The 18,236-nt window shown below is 42.1% G+C and overlaps 1 protein-coding gene across 1 annotated transcript in view; it reads left to right on the plus strand.

Moving 5' to 3' along the window:
* The first annotated feature begins 4,848 nt into the window (after positions 1 to 4,848).
* The window catches only part of LOC126291476 (homeobox protein unc-4-like), a 592,581-nt gene continuing 579,193 nt past the window's right edge, over positions 4,849 to 18,236 (plus strand). Inside the window, exons 1-3 of the mRNA XM_049984986.1 lie at positions 4,849 to 4,921; positions 9,592 to 10,266; positions 11,549 to 12,289. Of these exons, the coding sequence (XP_049840943.1) occupies positions 4,849 to 4,921; positions 9,592 to 10,266; positions 11,549 to 12,289 (1,489 nt within the window). The remainder of the gene's footprint in view (positions 4,922 to 9,591; positions 10,267 to 11,548; positions 12,290 to 18,236) is intronic.

The raw sequence follows: 18,236 nt of genomic DNA on the forward strand, positions 1-18,236 counted from the left end.
CACGCACTTTCCTTGTAAGGCACGTTTGTGCGCCTGAAGTTGCGTCTTCTATTACTGGAGACATCGTCAGAAGCTATGGCACCAGAGAACCACCGAGGTGAATATTTTGATAGTGTCGTTTCATCAACGTCCACTCAGTACTGACCTAGATTGTAGAGAAATTCGAAAGCGCAAGAACAACGTAAACAGGGATAAGGTAAAGCAAACAGCGCTAACTCTTCCGCATTATAGCCTCCGTCGCCGCGACTCCGCGACCTTGGGAAGCCATCGAATGACGTCACGATCCGATCGTTGCGTGGATACGTATAAACCGGGTTCCTGAGCTTTTTTGAGTTTGAAACTGATGTCAATCTTTATAGCCTCTAATGACGCCTGCAGCACTGGGAAGGCGAAACGGTAGGCACAGAAACATGCTTGTACCACAGTCCAGAATTCACGTCATCAAGAACGTGAACTTCAGCCGTGAAAGCTTGTATTGTACAATCGCATTTCAGCCGGTACCTCTGACGTTTGAAGTAAGGCGCAACAGGAAACTTATTTTATCTCAGTTGCTGGGTATAACGACTGAGCCTATCTTGTGAGCAATAGTCTTTCCTTTCAGATTCTGCACAAATTTTCGCATCCTTGCATTATAAGTTTCAACGCCAATATTAACTAGCGTTTATCAGTATACTCTTTTTTTCTATGCATTTAGAGTGTCTTTAACGAAGTAGAGTAAGGCGAGATCAGATGAAGCATTTCAACAACATGAAAGGCTTTGCACCACCCCCTACCACAAACATTTGCAAATCCCGATTTACTCGCCGATCCCGTGAACATAAAGAAAAAAAAAGGTTGTAAATTTGACAGAGGCAGCAAAGGACTTCCATAAGCTGTTGAACGAAATGGATAATGTCTCTAAAAGCGATGAACGTCGTTTCTGTTGTTTTGGTCTTCATTACAAAGACTGGTTGGATGCTGCTCTTCATGCTACTCTATTCTGTGCACATCTCTTCATCTCCAAACAACTACTGCAACCTACATACTTCCGAATCTGCTTACTGTATTCATCTCTTGATCTCCTTCAACGAATTTTAACCTCCACACGCTTTCCTCCAGTACTAAGCTGGTGTTCTCTTGATGTCTCAGAGTGTGTCCCACAAACCTATCCCTTCTTTTGGTCAGGTTGTGCCACAAATTTCTCTTCTCCCCAATTAATTCAGTACCTCCTCAGTAGTTACGTGATCTACCCATCTAATCTTCAGCATTCGTTTCTAGCACCACGTTTCAAAAGGTCTACACTGTTTATCATCCATGTTTTCAGTCCCGTAAATGGCCACACTCCACACAAGTACTTTCAGAAAAGACTTCCTGACACTTAAATCAACATGCTTTGGTAACAATTTTTTCTTCTTCAGAAACGCTTTTCTTTTCATTACCAGTTTACATTTTGTGTCCTCTCTGCTTTGGCTATCATCAGTTATTTTGTACCCAAATAGCAAAACTTATTTACTACTTTAAGTGTCTCGTTTCCTAATCCCCTCAGCATCACCTAATTTAATTCGACTACATTCCATTAGCCTTGTTTTGGTTTCGTTGATGCTCATCTTACACCCTCATGCCATTTGGTTTCTGTACACGTTGTAAATAGTGTTTCGCTCCCTCTATGTTACCCACCTTTAGAACTTGAAGGAGTGTATTCTAGTCAACATTGTCACAAGTTTTTTCTATGTCTACAAGTACTGCAAACGTAGATTTACCTTTCCTTAGTCTATCTTCTAAGATACGTCGTAGGGTCACTATTGCCGCGCTTGTTTCCACATTTATCTGGAATCCAAACTGCTGTTCGCCGACGTCGGCTTTTACCAAATTTTCATTCTTCTGAAAATAATTCCTATTAGTAATATTAACACCTGCATCTTACCAAAAGTAACATAAAGGTAATAGAATGCAGTTGAAACACGTCAGGCGGTGCTGAGGGAATTAGATTGGGACTTGAAACACTAAGAGTTGTGTGTGGATTTTACTATTTGGGCAGCAAAATAACTGACTGTTCCCAAAACAGAGAGGACATAAAATGTAAAGTGACTCTAGCGCAAAAAGCATTTCTGAAAAAAGAGGATTTTTCAACGTCTAATATAAATTTAAATCTTAGGAAGTCTTTCTTGAAGCTATTTATCTGAAGTGAAGTCTGGTGTCTGGTATGGACTGAAATGTGGTTAAGCAGCTCAGACAAGAAGGAAACAGAAGTTTCCAAAGTGTGGAACTACAAAAGGATGCCTAAGATGGGATGGGTACATCGAATAACAAATGAGGAGTTAATGAATAGCATTAGAGAGGAAAGAAATTTATGGCAATACTTGAATAAAAGAACGTATCGGTCGATATGTCACATCCTGAGTGATCAAGCAGTCGGCAATTTCTTAATGGAGGGAGGGATTGGGGGGGGGGGGGGAGAGGGAGGGGTGAAAATTGTAGAAGGAGACCAAGTGAAAAATACAGCAAGCAGATTCAAACGGCTGTAGGTTGCTGTAGTTATGCAGAGATATGTTTACACAGGGTAGACTACTGTGGAGAACTCCGTTAAATCAGTTTTCGTACCGAAGAGCGCACGAGAGTTAAGAGCGTCGTCCGTATAAGTAAGGTATTGACAAGCCCCAGAGTGTACTGTTCGGTAATGACTGTCAAGTACGTCTCGCACATTTCGGTTCCTTTATTGTCTCGCGTGCGTTCGCGTGACTAAGATTACACTAAAACCAGCGCGCATGACTGACGTAGGCATAAAGTAATGTGGGCAGCCTTGACTGGTATACTCTCTTTGAAATTCTGAAGGTAGCAGGGGTGAAGGACGGGGAGCGAAACGCTATTTACAACATTTACAGAAAGCAGACGGCAGCTGTAGGAGTCGAGGGGCATGAAAGGGAAGCAGTGTTTCAGAAGAGAGTGAGACAGGGTTTGTAGCCTATCCACGACATTACTCAATCTGTACAGTGGCCAAGCAGTACAGGACACAGAAGAAAAATTTGAGGTCGCAATTAAAGTTCAGGGAGAAAAAATAAAACTTTGAGTAACAAATATTTCTCGGGCATGCAACAGCATCAAGTGGATTTTAAACAACTTGAGGCAGCTGGAAGCCCGAGAAACTTTTATTACTACACATCGCCGTGAAACTATACAGTTCTAAAAAAACTTCGATGTTTGCCGATGACATTTTAATTTTGTCAGAGGCAGTAGGCGACTTACAGGAGCAGTTGAACGGAATGGACCGTGTCTTGAAAGCATAATATAAGGTGAAGACCAGCAAAAGTAAAACAAGTATAATTGAATGTAGTCGAATTAAGTCAGGTGATGCTAAGGGAATTAGATTAAAAACGACACACTTAAAGTAGCAGATGAGTGTTTTCCTATCTGGGCAGAAAAATAACTCATGATGGCCGAAGTACAGAGGATATAAAATACAGACTGCCAATGCAAGGAAAGCGTTTCTGAGGAAAAGAAATTTGTTACCGTCTAATATAGATTTAAGAATCAGGAAGCCTTTTCTGAAAGTATTTGTTTGGGGTATAACGATGTATGGAAGTAAAACATGGACGATAAACAGTGTAGACAAGAAGAGGTTAGATGCTTTCGAAATATGATGCTACGTACTAATGCAGAAGATTTGGTGGCTACATAACGTTAACTATTGAGGTGACACAGAAAAGGGATGGGGGTAAAAGAAAATTGTGGCACAAACAGTCTAGAAGGAGTGATCGATTGATAGAACCATTTTGAGACATCAAATGTTGGAGAGAAGTGTGGGAATAAAAATCGTAGACGGAGACCAAGAGATGAATACACCAAGCAGATTCATAAGGATTTAGATTTCAGTAATTGTTCCGGAAAATAATGGTTCAAATGGCTCTGAGCACTTAACATCTGAGGTCATCAGTCCCGTAGACTTAGAACTACCTAAACCAAATAAGCCTAAGGACATAACACACATCCTTGTCCGAGGCAGGATTCAAGCCTACGACCGTAGCATCAGCGCAGTTCCGGACTGAAGCGCTTAGAACCGCTCGGCCACAGCGGCCGGCAATTGTTCCGAGATGAAGGGGCTTGCACAGAATAGAGTAGCATCTAACCAGTCTTCGGACTGGAGATCACAACAGCAACAACGGGCAAGTTTGAGCAATGAGACAGTATAAAACATCATTTGCATTGTACCTGACCGCAATTTGTCAAATGTAGATGCAGATGATGATGATGATGTGGTGGTGATGACAGCACTTCCTGTAGCAACGTGCTTAACATATGCTTTCCTCATTTCGTTGCATAATGTAGATTCTTGTTGGTCCGCTGCAGTTGATAATTAAACAGCAACAGTAGCAACATACTAGTAGTGATACGATGCGAAAGGGAAAAAATGGTCAAAGCAAGCTCTGGTATCACCTTCTAGTTCAATGAAAACTCCTAATTACCTGTTAAGTGAGCGGACATTTTTAGCAGGTACAGAATTTTATGAACTCTTTCCTCATGAGACGTCTATACGTATTTACGTTGCTCACAAAATATCGGGATATTTCGGCAGTCATTCTCTTCAGTACTCCTACGTTGGACATTATATGTACCTTTCTTTCGGGGGATCGTTTCTTATAAGCTGAATTTCTTTGTCTATTATTTCATGCAAATTTTACTTCTTGGTGGCTCTGTTTCTTCGAGTTGATGTTCTGCTGATGATGAACGCAATGAAACGGGGAAAAACTGACATTGGATACATCGATTGTGCCATGAGATAGATGAGTGCTGTACTTGTGTAGCATAATAGACTGAAACAAGAAACGCTGAAGCTGGTATCATGTGACGGCTGGCCTCTAAGGATGCACAACCATGTGCTACGCAGATGGGCAATGTCATGAGTATGCAATGTTAGGTTTTGTTGAAAAGACTGGGCAAGCACGGGGTAAAGATAACTCGCTAAGCTAGATCTTAATTGGCAAACTCTCTAAGAATCCCAGACCACATGCTACATGCGTTAGCGCATCTAGTCAGTTTGAGGACTCAACAAATTCCAATGAAAAATATGTAGGAAAGTTTGTGAATAACGTGCGCAAACACTGAAAGAATATGTGTAAAGTCATACATATTAAGTTCCGTTTAGCACAGCAATCTAGATATTAGCCTTGTTTGAGGAGTCTAGTCTTGGTATTGATGTACTCTTGAGCTGCATGACTGAAAAAATAATTGCGTAAATGTGCCTATTTTCAACACTTTGGGCGTTGAGGAATTCCACTGAAACGCAGCGGAGAGGGTGAATAGGTGGAAGAGTTCGTTGAAGGTCTGCGTGAGGGGAAGAACTTGTCTGATGATATGGTAGAAGAAAAAACACGAGTCGATAGGGAAGAGCTATGGTAACCAGTTTTATAATCAAAATTTAAAAGAGCCTTAGAAGACTTATGATCAGGTAAGGCAGAAGGGGTAGAGAACATTCCATCGGAATTTGTAAAATCATTGGAAGGAATGCCAAAAAAGCGACTATTCACTCTGATTTGTAAAATGTATGAAACTGGCGATATACCATCAGACTTTCGGAAAAATATCATCCACTCTGTTCCGTAGGTTGCAAGATCCGATAACTATGAGCAATATCGCACAATCGGCGTAACAGCTCATATATCCAGGTTGCTGACAAGAATAATATACAGAAGAATGGAAAAGAAAATTGAAGATGTATGGGTGACAATAAGTTTGCTCTAGGAAGCATAATGGCACTAAAGAGGCAACTCTGATGTTCCGATTCAAAATGGAAGCTAAAATGAAAAAAACATATTAGTAGGATTTGTCGACCTGAAAAATGCGTTCGACAGTGTAAAATGGCGCAAGATGTTATAAATTCTGAGGAAGTAGGTGTCAGCAAAAAGGGAAAGACGGGTACTATACAATAGTACAAGAACCAAGAGGGAACGATAAGAATAAAAGTACAATAACGAAGTTCTCGGATTAAAAAGTGTGTAAGACAGAGATGTAGTCTTTCACCCCTACTAGTCAATCTATTCATGGAAAAAGCAATGACGGAAATAAAAGAAAGGTTCAACAGTGGGATTAAAACTCGAGGTGAAAGGATATCAATGATAAGATGAAATGGCTAGCCTCACTGAAAGTAAACAAGAATTACAAGATCTGATGTATGGAATGAACAGTCTATTGAGTACAGAAAAAAGATTGAGAGTAAATCGACGAAAGACGAAAGTAATGAGAAGTAGCAAAAATGAGAACAGCGAGAAACTTAACATCAGGATTGGTTATCACGAGGCAGATGAAGTTGAGGAATTCTACTACCTAGGCAGCAAAATAACTCATGATGGACGGAGCAAGAAGGACATAAAAAGCAGACTAGCACTGACAAAAAGAACACTCCTAGTCGAGAAGCGTATCAGGAGCAAACATAGGCCTTAAGCTGGGGAAGACACTTCTGAGAATGTACGTTTGAAGCACAGCATCGTATGGTAGTGAAACATAGTGTGTGTGGAAACCGGAATCGAAGCTTATGAGATATGGTGCCCCAGAAGAATGTTGAAAATTAGGTGGACTGTTAAGATAAGCAACGGATGGAAAACAGACAAGCTGAAGGGAGAGTGTGGTAGGGCATCCATTAAGACATCAAGGAATAGCTTCTCCGGTACTATAGGGAGCTGAAGAGGAAGACAGAAATTGGAATACGTCCAGTAAATAATTTAGGACGTAGGTTGCAGGTGCTCCTCTGAGGTGAAGAGGATTTGCACAGGAGAGAAATTCGTGGCGGGCCTCATCAAATCAATCAGATGACTGATCACTCAAATAAAAAAAAGAAAGGGGTGTTGAGAATGCATACTTAGACTACTTATTAAAGGCGTGTTGACATTATTCAGCTTTTTGGGTCCAAAAATTTTGTTGAACCACCCATCGCGAAAAATGTAAAATTACCAAAAGCAATATGTCGTCAGCAATACTTGAAACACACCATAAGCCTGTCCCAGACTATACAAAAATAGTCCATGCACACGGAACCATAACAGAAAAAATATTTTCAATGTCGTTATAAAGATCAGTATACTACCCTGCTCTGCGTAAGTTCTCTGAAGCTGTAACTAACAAAATGTATTAGATTAAATAGCTGCTCCAACTGAATAAAATTCAAATGGCTCTGAGCACTATGGAACTTAACTTATGAGGTCATCAGTCCCCTAGAACTTAGAACTACTTTAACCTAACTAACCTATAGACATCACACACATCCATGCCCGAGGCAGGATTCGAACTTGCGACCGTAGCGGTCTCGCGGTTCCAGACTGTAGCACCTAGAACCGCTCGGCCATCCCGGCCGGCCAACTGAATAAAAAACGTATTCATTATCACGACACGTTTTAATGCAACTGGAACACATATTTAATCAGATTGTTAGCAACATTTACGAATGGCTGCTATCGTCGAAGGTGACAAGCTAACGAACGTAATGTTCGCTAGATATTTGCTTGTATGGCGATTTTCGACAGTAAGTAGGTTTTATATGCGCTATACATATTCGGGTTATAAATTTAAACACTTTTTCCTTGCTGCAGTATTTAATTTCCGGAAGTGTTTTGACCTTTGTATAAAAAGAATTTTCAGTAGTTTTCTTTCTAGTTGACCTATAACGACGTAAGAAGAAATGAGATTTTGGCGGTAGAGAGCAAGATCCACTGAAGGCGTCTTTAGTATAACAGATCAAACATGTCAAAAATTAAACATTATATTGCACAAAAAGAAATAAACACCACCCGGAAAACAGCGCGCGTTGGGACGCCGCTGCCGGGATTGGGAGAGCGTGCCGGGCCTGGATAGGTCCGTCCGGCGCATTAACCACGAGAGGCGCAGTGTCGGTAGGCTTGGATGTGGTTTTTAGGCGGTTTCCCACATCCCTCTAGCTGAACGCCGGGCTGGTACCCCAGCTCAAGCCTGAGTTCCAAGATGGGCAAACATTTAGAAAACACAATTGTAGCTGGGCCTGTTTGTTGTGGTTTCTTGGAATTTTTAAAGTGACTTCATATGCGTCAGCAGCGGTACAATTTATTATAAGACCCTTAGATTATTTTCACGTGGTCACAGGTGCTGAAGACACAAAGTAGAGAACATTAATAAAAGGAACAAAGCCTTTGTGGTTTGTGTCACCCTTCGCCATACACATTCTCAGCATGCGACATATGGAATAGCTAAAGACACATGAAACTGAGTTTTTATTTCATCCGTCACATACCGATGATGTATGTGTAACGAGCCAGAGAGGTCACGTCACTTTTTATTCCTTTTATTAAAATTTGACGACTGCTGTGCTTTCAGCATCTGCAACCACTTGAAAATGATCTAAGATTGAAATTGCAGTAGTGGGTATTGCAATACATTGTACTGTCGATGGTGAATATTAAGTCATTTAAAACATTTAGAAAACGTTCCCTTAATTTCACTTGAGATAACATTAGACGCAGATAGTGCACCAAGTAAAAGACATTTGAATTTATAAAACAAATATTTATATACGTTTACTTTTGTGGAATGTGGCAGCACCAATAATCTCGCTCGATCCATTACGTTCATTTTTCTGTCCACCGCGTTCCTCATCTTGGAAGAAGGACATTCGCAATTACTGTTTCAGCAAGAAAAAGGCATTTGAATCTATAAAATGAGTAATGTTTCTTTTTTTAATTAGTAATCGATATATCACAACCGTATATCGCCCACGTTGTACTGCGGTTTGCCGTCACCTCCTGTTTATGACAGTAAAAGATAACTTATATTGAAGCAATTATGGATGTCAGTGACTTTTTAGTTTTCGTCGCAGATGCGTTTCGAGGGCTCACACCCGCATCTGGATGTAGATCAGTGGATTACATTACAGTTTTGGTCCCTGGATGTAGTCAGTTGTCTGTTTTAAGTTGCATTTCGCTACAAATGAGGTAGATTCAGCTCCTCTTAACATAATATGGCACTAATAGTAGAAATTTTAAAAAGTAATAACGCTACTTACAATATGCTCCAGCACAAAGAAGGTTGAGATTCTTTATAAATATTCATTATATTCATTTTCATCTTTAGATGTCACAGAAACAAGAAATAACAACATAAACAGTACAGAGATTGTACATGTGTAGAAATATAGTCCTGTGAATATTCTTTGACGTGCAAGAGACTGTACAATCTCTGGACTGTTTATGTTGTTATTATTTCGTGCTTGTGTGACATCTCTAGATAAAAATGCGTATCTATGACGAACATCGGAGTAATTTCTGGCGGAACATATTGTAAGTAGCGTTATTATTTTTAAAAATTTGTAATTATAGTGTCACATTACGTTAATAAGAGCTGATTATAACTTATCTGTAGCGCAATGAAATTCAAAACCGACAAGAGGCTACACCCAGGAAACAAAAATGTGAAGTAATGCACTATTCCACCTGAAGATGGGGTTTCGCCTTCGAAACACGTCCTGGGAGAAAGCAAAAAGTGACTGAACAGATGATTGTATTACGTTTATCTCTTATATCATTCAAAAATCTTTATTTTGTCGGCTTTTCCACTTGGTGGAACTGAAGATATCGTTTCAGAGTTACGTATTTACAGCACCACAGGATGATACCGCAATCGGGAGCTTGGACGCTTGTCACAACACTAGTCCGACGGTGCTGCCGCCGCTCGACGGACGGGCGCCACTGGTACTACGGCACACGGTCGCCTCTCCGCTGCTCCGATGTGCCGTTGTCTTCCCTCCGCCCGGCCGCGGCGAGCGCATCCCAGCCGTCGCGCCATTGGCTGGCGCGCTGCATCGAGAGCCCCGCCCACCGCGCCACGCCCGGCTCTCTCATCCCCCCACCACACCGGGCCCTGTAAAGTTGCGCGCCGTCCCCCTCCGTCGCAGCAGCAAAGCACTACACAGGAGCCAAGGAGTAAATGCAGTCGCGGCGGCGGCGACGGCGGCGGTCGGTGGCGGTGGTGGGGATGACAGCGGAGAGTGGGCGGAGCTAGCAGAACCAGTCTCACCAGGCGGCGCGGGGCTGCGTGGACCAGTCGCGCGAAGGGAGTTGGCAGGGAAGGAGCGATCACTGCTCAGCGGAAGGCAGCGACAGCGCGCAGCCGGCGGGACTCGAACTCCGGACTCTGCGCTTCTCTGCACCGCACATGGTCGCGTCTCGCCTGCCCAGAACAACGAAAACACCGCATCGGCACTCACCTCTCGTTCGCGCTGCACTTCACCTCTGCAGTTCAGTTGTGAACACCGACAACAGTTCTACGAGAGACGTGAACCTAATGTCAACGAAACATTTTTTGATTTATCTTAACTGTTACTTCCGCAGTTGTGTGGAGCGGGAACAATTGCTCGCAGTGAGACAACGAATTTCTACGTGTTTGTAGACTAGATGTGCGAATTGCGTGTGACCAAGCGAAGAAATACTTTCGCGGTGTTGAAACGAGTGAAAAAGACACGTGATGCTCCACAGACACAGTGAAAAATCTTTTTCTCCTTCGAAATACTGCAGCGAAAATCGTGTGAATTTCTACGTCCACGGAAACAATTTTACAGGCAATAATATACGAAATAACATGTAAGAACAACATCCACTACGTGCAATGTTTGCAATCCTTGGATTTTTGCATCTGTTGTGAATGTTGTAACTTTACCTTGCAGTCAACTGTACATCGAATATCATCTGTGTTAATATTTCAACGAACGATTTACATTTTTATCTATAACCGTAGGCTGAAGTGGGTGGTGCAATAATATTTTTAGCTTCAGACTTGCAACATTTGTTCTTTCTGGATCAACTGTTCTGTCGTTTTTTTAGCCTACAAAGGTAAGAGACGACATAATCCGCTTAGAACGTACAGTTGACATTGTCCGGTGTAATACAACGATCGTCTGTACCTCTGTGTTGGACTAAATGTGTGTTAAAAATACAACGACCGAAATTTCCGTGTGAAATTTAATACAGAAGTTCCTCTGCAAAGGGAAAAGCCAGTTCCGCTGGGAGAACAAATATTACTGGGGTTATTTGTTACTTGTTGTTGCAAAAGCGGATTTGTTGTGTCAAGGATCTGAGAAGAGAAAAATTTTTGGGTGAGGAAACGACCTCTGCACAGCTTACATTTTGTTGCACAGTTTATCGGATAGAAACGTTAGTAAGAAAATTAGAGTGGTTCCACAGTAATAACTGATCAACGAGAGTTGCACTCCAACGACTACTGGTGCTCAGTTCGAATTCAGTAAAGGCATTATTTTCGAGGATACCTAGAGGGTAGTGACAGTAGTGAAGAAAAGCTGAAGGCTGCTATTGGGCGACTGTGCAGAGAGTAATTTGTTGTGGAAATTTTTCTGTGTTCGAATTTCGGTTACCGGGAGAGTCAAGGTTGAACCGAAGCAGATTAGGGACAGTGTGAAGAGGGAGACTGTCATCTGGTGATTGAGCTTTGTAGAAGTTTCCCCTGTTTCGATAGCAAAGGAAGGATCGAGGGTTGTTGGACTGCGGAACTGGACTGTCGGAGACACTGGTGAGAGTATTTGTGAGTCGGAAATTGCCGGCAGTGGCCGAGTGTTTCGGACTGAGCATCACCGAGGTCTGCAGAAAGGCAGGCGGAGTAGACGGGAGAGCTAGAGGCTGCGCAGTGTTGGACGCGCTGGTCCGCGGGAGTTCTCCCCTGCCGGTGACGACGGGCGTGCTAGCCGCGGCCGGGGGCGGCGGAGGCGGCGTCGGCGTCGGGGGCGGCGCCGGCTTCGCGGGCTATGGCGGCCGCATGAACGGCGTCGCGCCCGCCGGCGCCGGGGGCGGCCGCGCGGCCTCCTCCTCCTCGGGGGCGGCGTCCTCGTCGGGGGCGGCGTCCTCCGCCTCCAACATGCCGCCGCAGCGGTCGCCGTTCGCCATCCAGGAGCTGCTGGGGCTCAGCGACGACTCCGCGGCCCCCGCGAGCGCCCCGCGGTACGGGGGCGGCCCGCCGCCGGGCCCCCTGCCGCCCCCGGGCCAGCTGCCGCCCCCGGGGGCGGCGTCCGCCTCCGCCACGGGGCCGTACCAGTACGCGGGCCACGCTCACCACCTGGCGTCCCGCATGGCGTACTTCAACGTGGCGGCGGCCGCCTTCCTGCCGCACAACGTGGCCGCAGCCGCCGCCATGTCGGTGCACCACCACCAGCACCAGCACCAACACCACCAGCACCAACAGCACCACCAGCAGCTGGCGCAGCACCAGCACGCGCAGCACCAGCCGCCCGCCCACGCGGGGCCCGCCGCCGCCACCCCCGTCTCCGCCTCCGGGCTCGCTGCCGCGTCAGGTCAGTGTCTCCGCCTCCTTACCTACTCATTGCTACCGCTGTATCGCCTAGAGCACGGGAGGGCAATTGGCCTCGTCCCGCCCTCCACCTGTTTTAAATCGGCCTGCGGAAGTAATTCCGAGTGAACGCAAAATGAAGGTACTCTCAAAAACGCTTGTGTTATGGCATAATTTTCTGGCGTGGCGTGTCGGGAATGGAAACCCATTCATATCGCTGCGTTATCCCATACACATTGACCTCACGGATGCTAGAGTTTTGAATTAAGGGGCTGGAACGCTGCTTTCGCGTAAACAGGCGACCTGTGAGCTTAACTAAGTGTGTCATTCAAGCCCGAGGGCCACCCACGCCTGCGGTAAAATATCATGCTTGACTCCACCAGAAATCTGTGCTGTGGCTGAATCTGTAGAGTAGTGCGATGTCTACGTTACTTTAGAAGGTGGTAGTTAGACAACAGTCGGCGTAGCCAACGAATGTGTATGTAAACTAAAAGCTGTGGTCAAAGATGGGCCTCCAGCCTAACTCAATACATATTCGCGCCATATTTAAACACACTTTGCGATACACTGCTCGTCATCAAGCGTAAAACTAATATCAGTTAAGAAAATACATAGTCTATTACGCACTGAACAAGTCTTCGATGAGTACCTTAACGCACATTATGTACATACCTCGCACAGAAACTAGTGCATGATATTTGACACCAAATGAAGTCCCGGTTGTGGTTGCGCGAGATCTAGGTTATATTGCAAGGTGGCAATCTGGAGTGAGTTGACGATTCCAACGAATATGAATGTCAAATAAAGGTTGTGGTTACAGGCTGACCTGTAGCGTAACCTAGTATTTACCTTCGCGTCATATTTAAACAACCGTCTCCATATTTTTCCCCACTTTTCGTCATCAAAACTGAAACTCCAATTCAGAAAACGCACGTTAGATAGTGGACAAGTCTTCAATGAATAATTGTATGCACATTACTATGTAGATATCTTGTGCCTAAATTACGGAAAAAGTTTAACCTGCAACACGAGGATGTCTGCGAACATTATATGTTTTTGCTTTTGCAGAAGCAATCGTCCCGAGAGATACACCGACGGCCCTGATATTTAAAATGTATCATTTATTTTGCCACTGCTCATTTCTTGTTTTTGGTACGGCTAATTCCTGTAGAAGCTGATCGTCTGCAGATCAACTTCAGACGTATACACTTTCCGTTACGCGTGACCGTAACTGTTACTGACATAGAATGAAATAACGTTTACAGGAGAGAAATTCTGCCTTATACAAGACTAAATTTTATAGTTTTGTTACTACGCGAGCATGTTTCAGAACTTTATGTGCATTTTAGTGGGACTTTCTTAATTTTCTTTCTGGAAAAATTATTACATGTTAACCTCTTATGCAGGTTGTAGGAATTTTTGCCTAAGGAGCACTTATAAGTACACAGAAGCGATTGTAATTATTGCATGGCAAATATGTTGAATTAGTATGTGGTACACTGCTAAAGAAGCAAGCCATTGAGTTGAGGCACGTTCTTTACTTTCGTTATTCTGAAAGATTTAGGTTAGACATCTTTCAGCGAAGCGCAAGTGCAGAACATATAATTCCTTAACTCTTGACGTTTCTTTAGCTGTAACTCATATATAAACTAACGTGAAATGTTGACACCTAATTATCGCTCCTTTGCACGTGTAAATACCTGCTAACCAAATATTTATATAACCTACACAGGAGGTTAACATAGCTATTTTTCTGATAGAAAAAAATCTTCTACTGAAGACAGAACGTAATAACTCTGGTAATTAGAAAACCGTAAAACGGCGTCTTACGTAAGGCGGAATTTCTCTCTAGCTTTTCTTAGCAACCACGGAAGGTATGTAGAGCTAAACCATGCAAAAATGACTAACAACTTTATTTTTACCAGGTACAATTTCTGTCACTTCTTCTACTAGACAGTGGCAAAGGTTCCCCGAGTCATAATACAACACAGTATTTCTCGTATTAATACACATAAATCCACCTGATGATACTTGTGGAAACCTCCGACACGCATTGTGGAAATAAACATTCTGTGACTGGTAACAGCAAACGTTGCATTCGCCATCTTCCGAGCTATGTAAGTTGCATAAGCAACCAGTCGTTTCCATATAGAACTACACACAGAATATCATTCATTCTTATGTGCGGTTCCACATGTATACGACGGGGTTCATGCTTAACTACACAATCACCTACATCGCTCTGTTCTTATGTGTGATTCCAAGTGAACATTTCTAGGTGCTTATTCAACTGCATAGAACCGAATATGGTCATCTTTGATCAAAACTAATCTTCACAGAAAACGTAAATGAGCAGCTGAGACGGAAAAATAAACGATAAAATTTACGCTATTATACACTACATTTATATAGGATTTTGTCCTACAATATTGGTCGCTGAACGTCTATGAGATACAATTTATGATTCTGGTTAAAAATACCAAATCGTGGATGAAAGTAGTCTTGGATGGAGCCAAGTCTCAGAGTTATCTACATCAAACTTTATCAATCTTTCTTTCTTTACGAAATACTTGATGAAGTGTTTCTTTAACCAATGATGTTTTGAGATCACAGCCGAAGTTTTCGTAAATGCCACTGAAGAAAAAATTGCATCTGGCCTCATTTTTTGAAACTATACGAAAGGTCCTCGCTACCGTTTGACGGTGCGCCTAGATCGGAAACTAGTTACGTTGAAATAAATTTTTCATTCAAAAACGTGTGCCTGGTCGTAGTTTTTTTCCAGTAGTTCATAGTAAAGTATGGTGCAATCAGTAACTGACAAAAGCAGGAGTTGTGACGTTATTTTTGAATCCACGCGAAGTTTTGATTGTTCAGCCACAAAAACAATTTTTGTCGTTGTCTTAATAACCGTTTATCATATCTGAATGAGGGTTTTGTCTTGACAGTCGATTTTGCATATGAAAGTGTCGCGTTTGACGCATGTAACATTTACTATGCAGACAAAAGCATGCGCCAACGCAGATTCAGTTCCACAAATTTTGTAAATGCTGTACACAGGCGTCTTAAAAATTTCTGGTTGAAATCTGGAATGTGCTTAAAGCTTTGAACCGATAAATGCAAGGACATTTCTCCCGTTCGCGTCAAGTCACAGCTTAGGTGTCGCTAGTTCCTTTTTTATTTTATTTTTTCTTCTTTCTTGATAGGAAAAAAAGGGACAGCCAGCACTGCGATATAGATTTTATGCTGCTATTTATCCTGTCTCTCTCTCTGTCTTTTAAAAAATTTTACTGCCGTAGCATCGTCTCAAAGTGTGCCCAAGACGATGTGTTCCGAGAAAACGTCGAATTTGGCGTTATGAGGAGCAGCAAAATTACCGATTTATCACATACTGTAATATTTATAGGGACGAAATTCTTCCGTTTAACTTTCTAGTACAACCTGTTTAATCTTTTTTAAAAGACATCATATTCGACATCGACAGTACTATTTATAATAATTTGGACTGTTGCAGTTTCGAGTTTTAAGTCTTTTTCAAGTACTTTAGATGCTGAAAACACGACGGTTGTCGACATTAGCGAGAAAACGAAACCGTTGACAACTGCTGTGTTTTCACCACATTCACCACTTCAAAATTTCTTAAAAGTCGAAATTGCAATCGCTTAAATTATAATAAATACTACGATCGACGGTGAACGTGATGTTATTTTTAAAAAGTTCCACGAGACTGTAGTGACAAAATAAATACGACTGTATTTTTATTCGTTGTTCATCCCTAGCGGTAGAAAAATGCTAATCTACATAATCATTCGACACCACATAGGAACTTAATGAGTGCTATAAGACGAGCTTTGTGGTTTGGAAAACTGAATAACACGACAGAAATAGATCAAGCGGTCATACATAAATTTTATCTGCAGGTGAACCTTGTTCAACATTCTCGTAAATATGTGGCCACGCAGTCACACAAATTAACTTTTCAGTTTTATAGGTTTACCGGTACTTAATAACTACTTTGTGATTAAAAGTTGTACAGCGTCTGTCTTAAGATTTTCTGTTAATTTTTTCGTCGCTGGGGGTTTACAGTAGCTTCAAACTTTTTCAGTTAGCTTTCTCTGTGAAACTATTTACTCACAAAAATTGCACGGCTGTGCGGCCATTAGCTCTGCGTGATGGTAACATACATATAGCTCAGATAATGTTTATAAAGTTTTGATACGCGTTACAGCACAGTTTTTGGAGTAATCCACATGATAACGACCACTCGGCCAAAATGACAGGAGAGAATTTTGTAAATAAATAGTTTGACAGTTGAAGGCAACAATGATGAGCTTTAAAAATCACGATTTTCGGCTGTCTGGCGTTACGATAGATAATGAATTTTACTGTTTTAAGTCACTCCCGTTCTCCATTTGTGTCACTGTATTCAATTGGATGCGCACATTCCTTTAGAGGATAGAGGCTTGGTTGACATTTTAAAGAGATGAAGGTGTCGTGGTGTACTTCCTGATTTCATCGCAACTTTTACACGTGCATTCTGATTCCTATCCTACATCTGAATCATTGTTGTTTCACCTGCAGTTACAGAGACCCCATGTATAGTCACCAATAACTGCCACAAACCGAAATGTAGACTGTTCTTCAACCATAGCAGCCTTCTCTTAAAGGAGTCACTCGCAGTTGTGTATCTCATACCACACAATTAATGTTCCGTATAGAATCGGTGAATCTATTAACGCCTCTGTTAAATATGTTTACTATATGTACATAACGCAAAGCTTATTATATTGACGAATGTACTCATGCTCAAAAAAACTCGCTTCGCTTAACAGGAAAAAACATGCTTCGCAGGCACATGCTTCACTAACTATTCATTTTTACGGCCTAAGTTTCGCTTTATAGTCTCGCATCACATCAGCGTAATATCTTGAAACCTATAGAAGAATTAAGTAAACTGTTATAAAAACTACGAAAAAGTGTGACCTCTTATCTCCTGAATTCACGTTTCACTCACCGACGTCAACAGCTATTCATGATTTATTTATGTTTAACCGCATCACCTAGATATGAAAGAGTTCTTCGAGCACCTAATTTTGTAAACTACACATTTTTCCGATTAATGCACGCTTTATTGTCAGTACCACCCATGAGGTGCGGAGTATCGCGTTTCGCCAGAGCGCTGGTGTCGTCAGGCACCCGTCAAATAATTATATATCATGTCGTCTGATCACTTTAGCTGTAGGTGCGATGCTCTTGTTGTTGTTGTGGGTGCCAGTCTGGTTAGGTGGTGTAATTTTGCTAATTCTGCCCAGGAGGTTAACCATGAAATACAATAAAACATTTCGTACTTTTTACATCTATATGTTGCTATTATCCGAAGACAACTTGTTGTTTAATGTTGTTACCAAAACTCTCAAAAATGTTTTCAACCATTTACTTCCAATTTTTGTACGATGCTCTGCTCACATAAACATTCGGACGGACATGGGCTACATAATACAAAGGAGAAACGTTAGCAAAAATGTCGAAAAGCTCTTGACAGATGTACTGCAAATTTTTAATTTTTGCACAGCACTCTTATAAACGTTCGGATGGATGCACACACACACACACACACACACACACATATATATATATATATATATATATATATATATATATATATATATATATATATATATGTGTGTGTGTGTGTGTGTGTGTGTGTGTGTAGGTGTGTGCGCGCGTTTGTGTGTGTGTGTCCATCCGAGCGTTTATAAGAATATCATGTAAAAATTTGAAGTATTTAACGACGCGTCGTTGTTATAAAAAATGTCGGAAAATGCTCGACTGATTTATTTCAGCTTTTTGCACAACACTCTAATAAACACGCGATTGGACATTGGCTACATATTTTACATATTTGGTTCATTTTGGTGACGATGATGTTTGGTTCGTGGGGTGCTCAACTGCGC

Source organism: Schistocerca gregaria, chromosome 9, assembly GCF_023897955.1.
Source record: "Schistocerca gregaria isolate iqSchGreg1 chromosome 9, iqSchGreg1.2, whole genome shotgun sequence".
Taxonomy (NCBI): domain Eukaryota; kingdom Metazoa; phylum Arthropoda; class Insecta; order Orthoptera; family Acrididae; genus Schistocerca; species Schistocerca gregaria.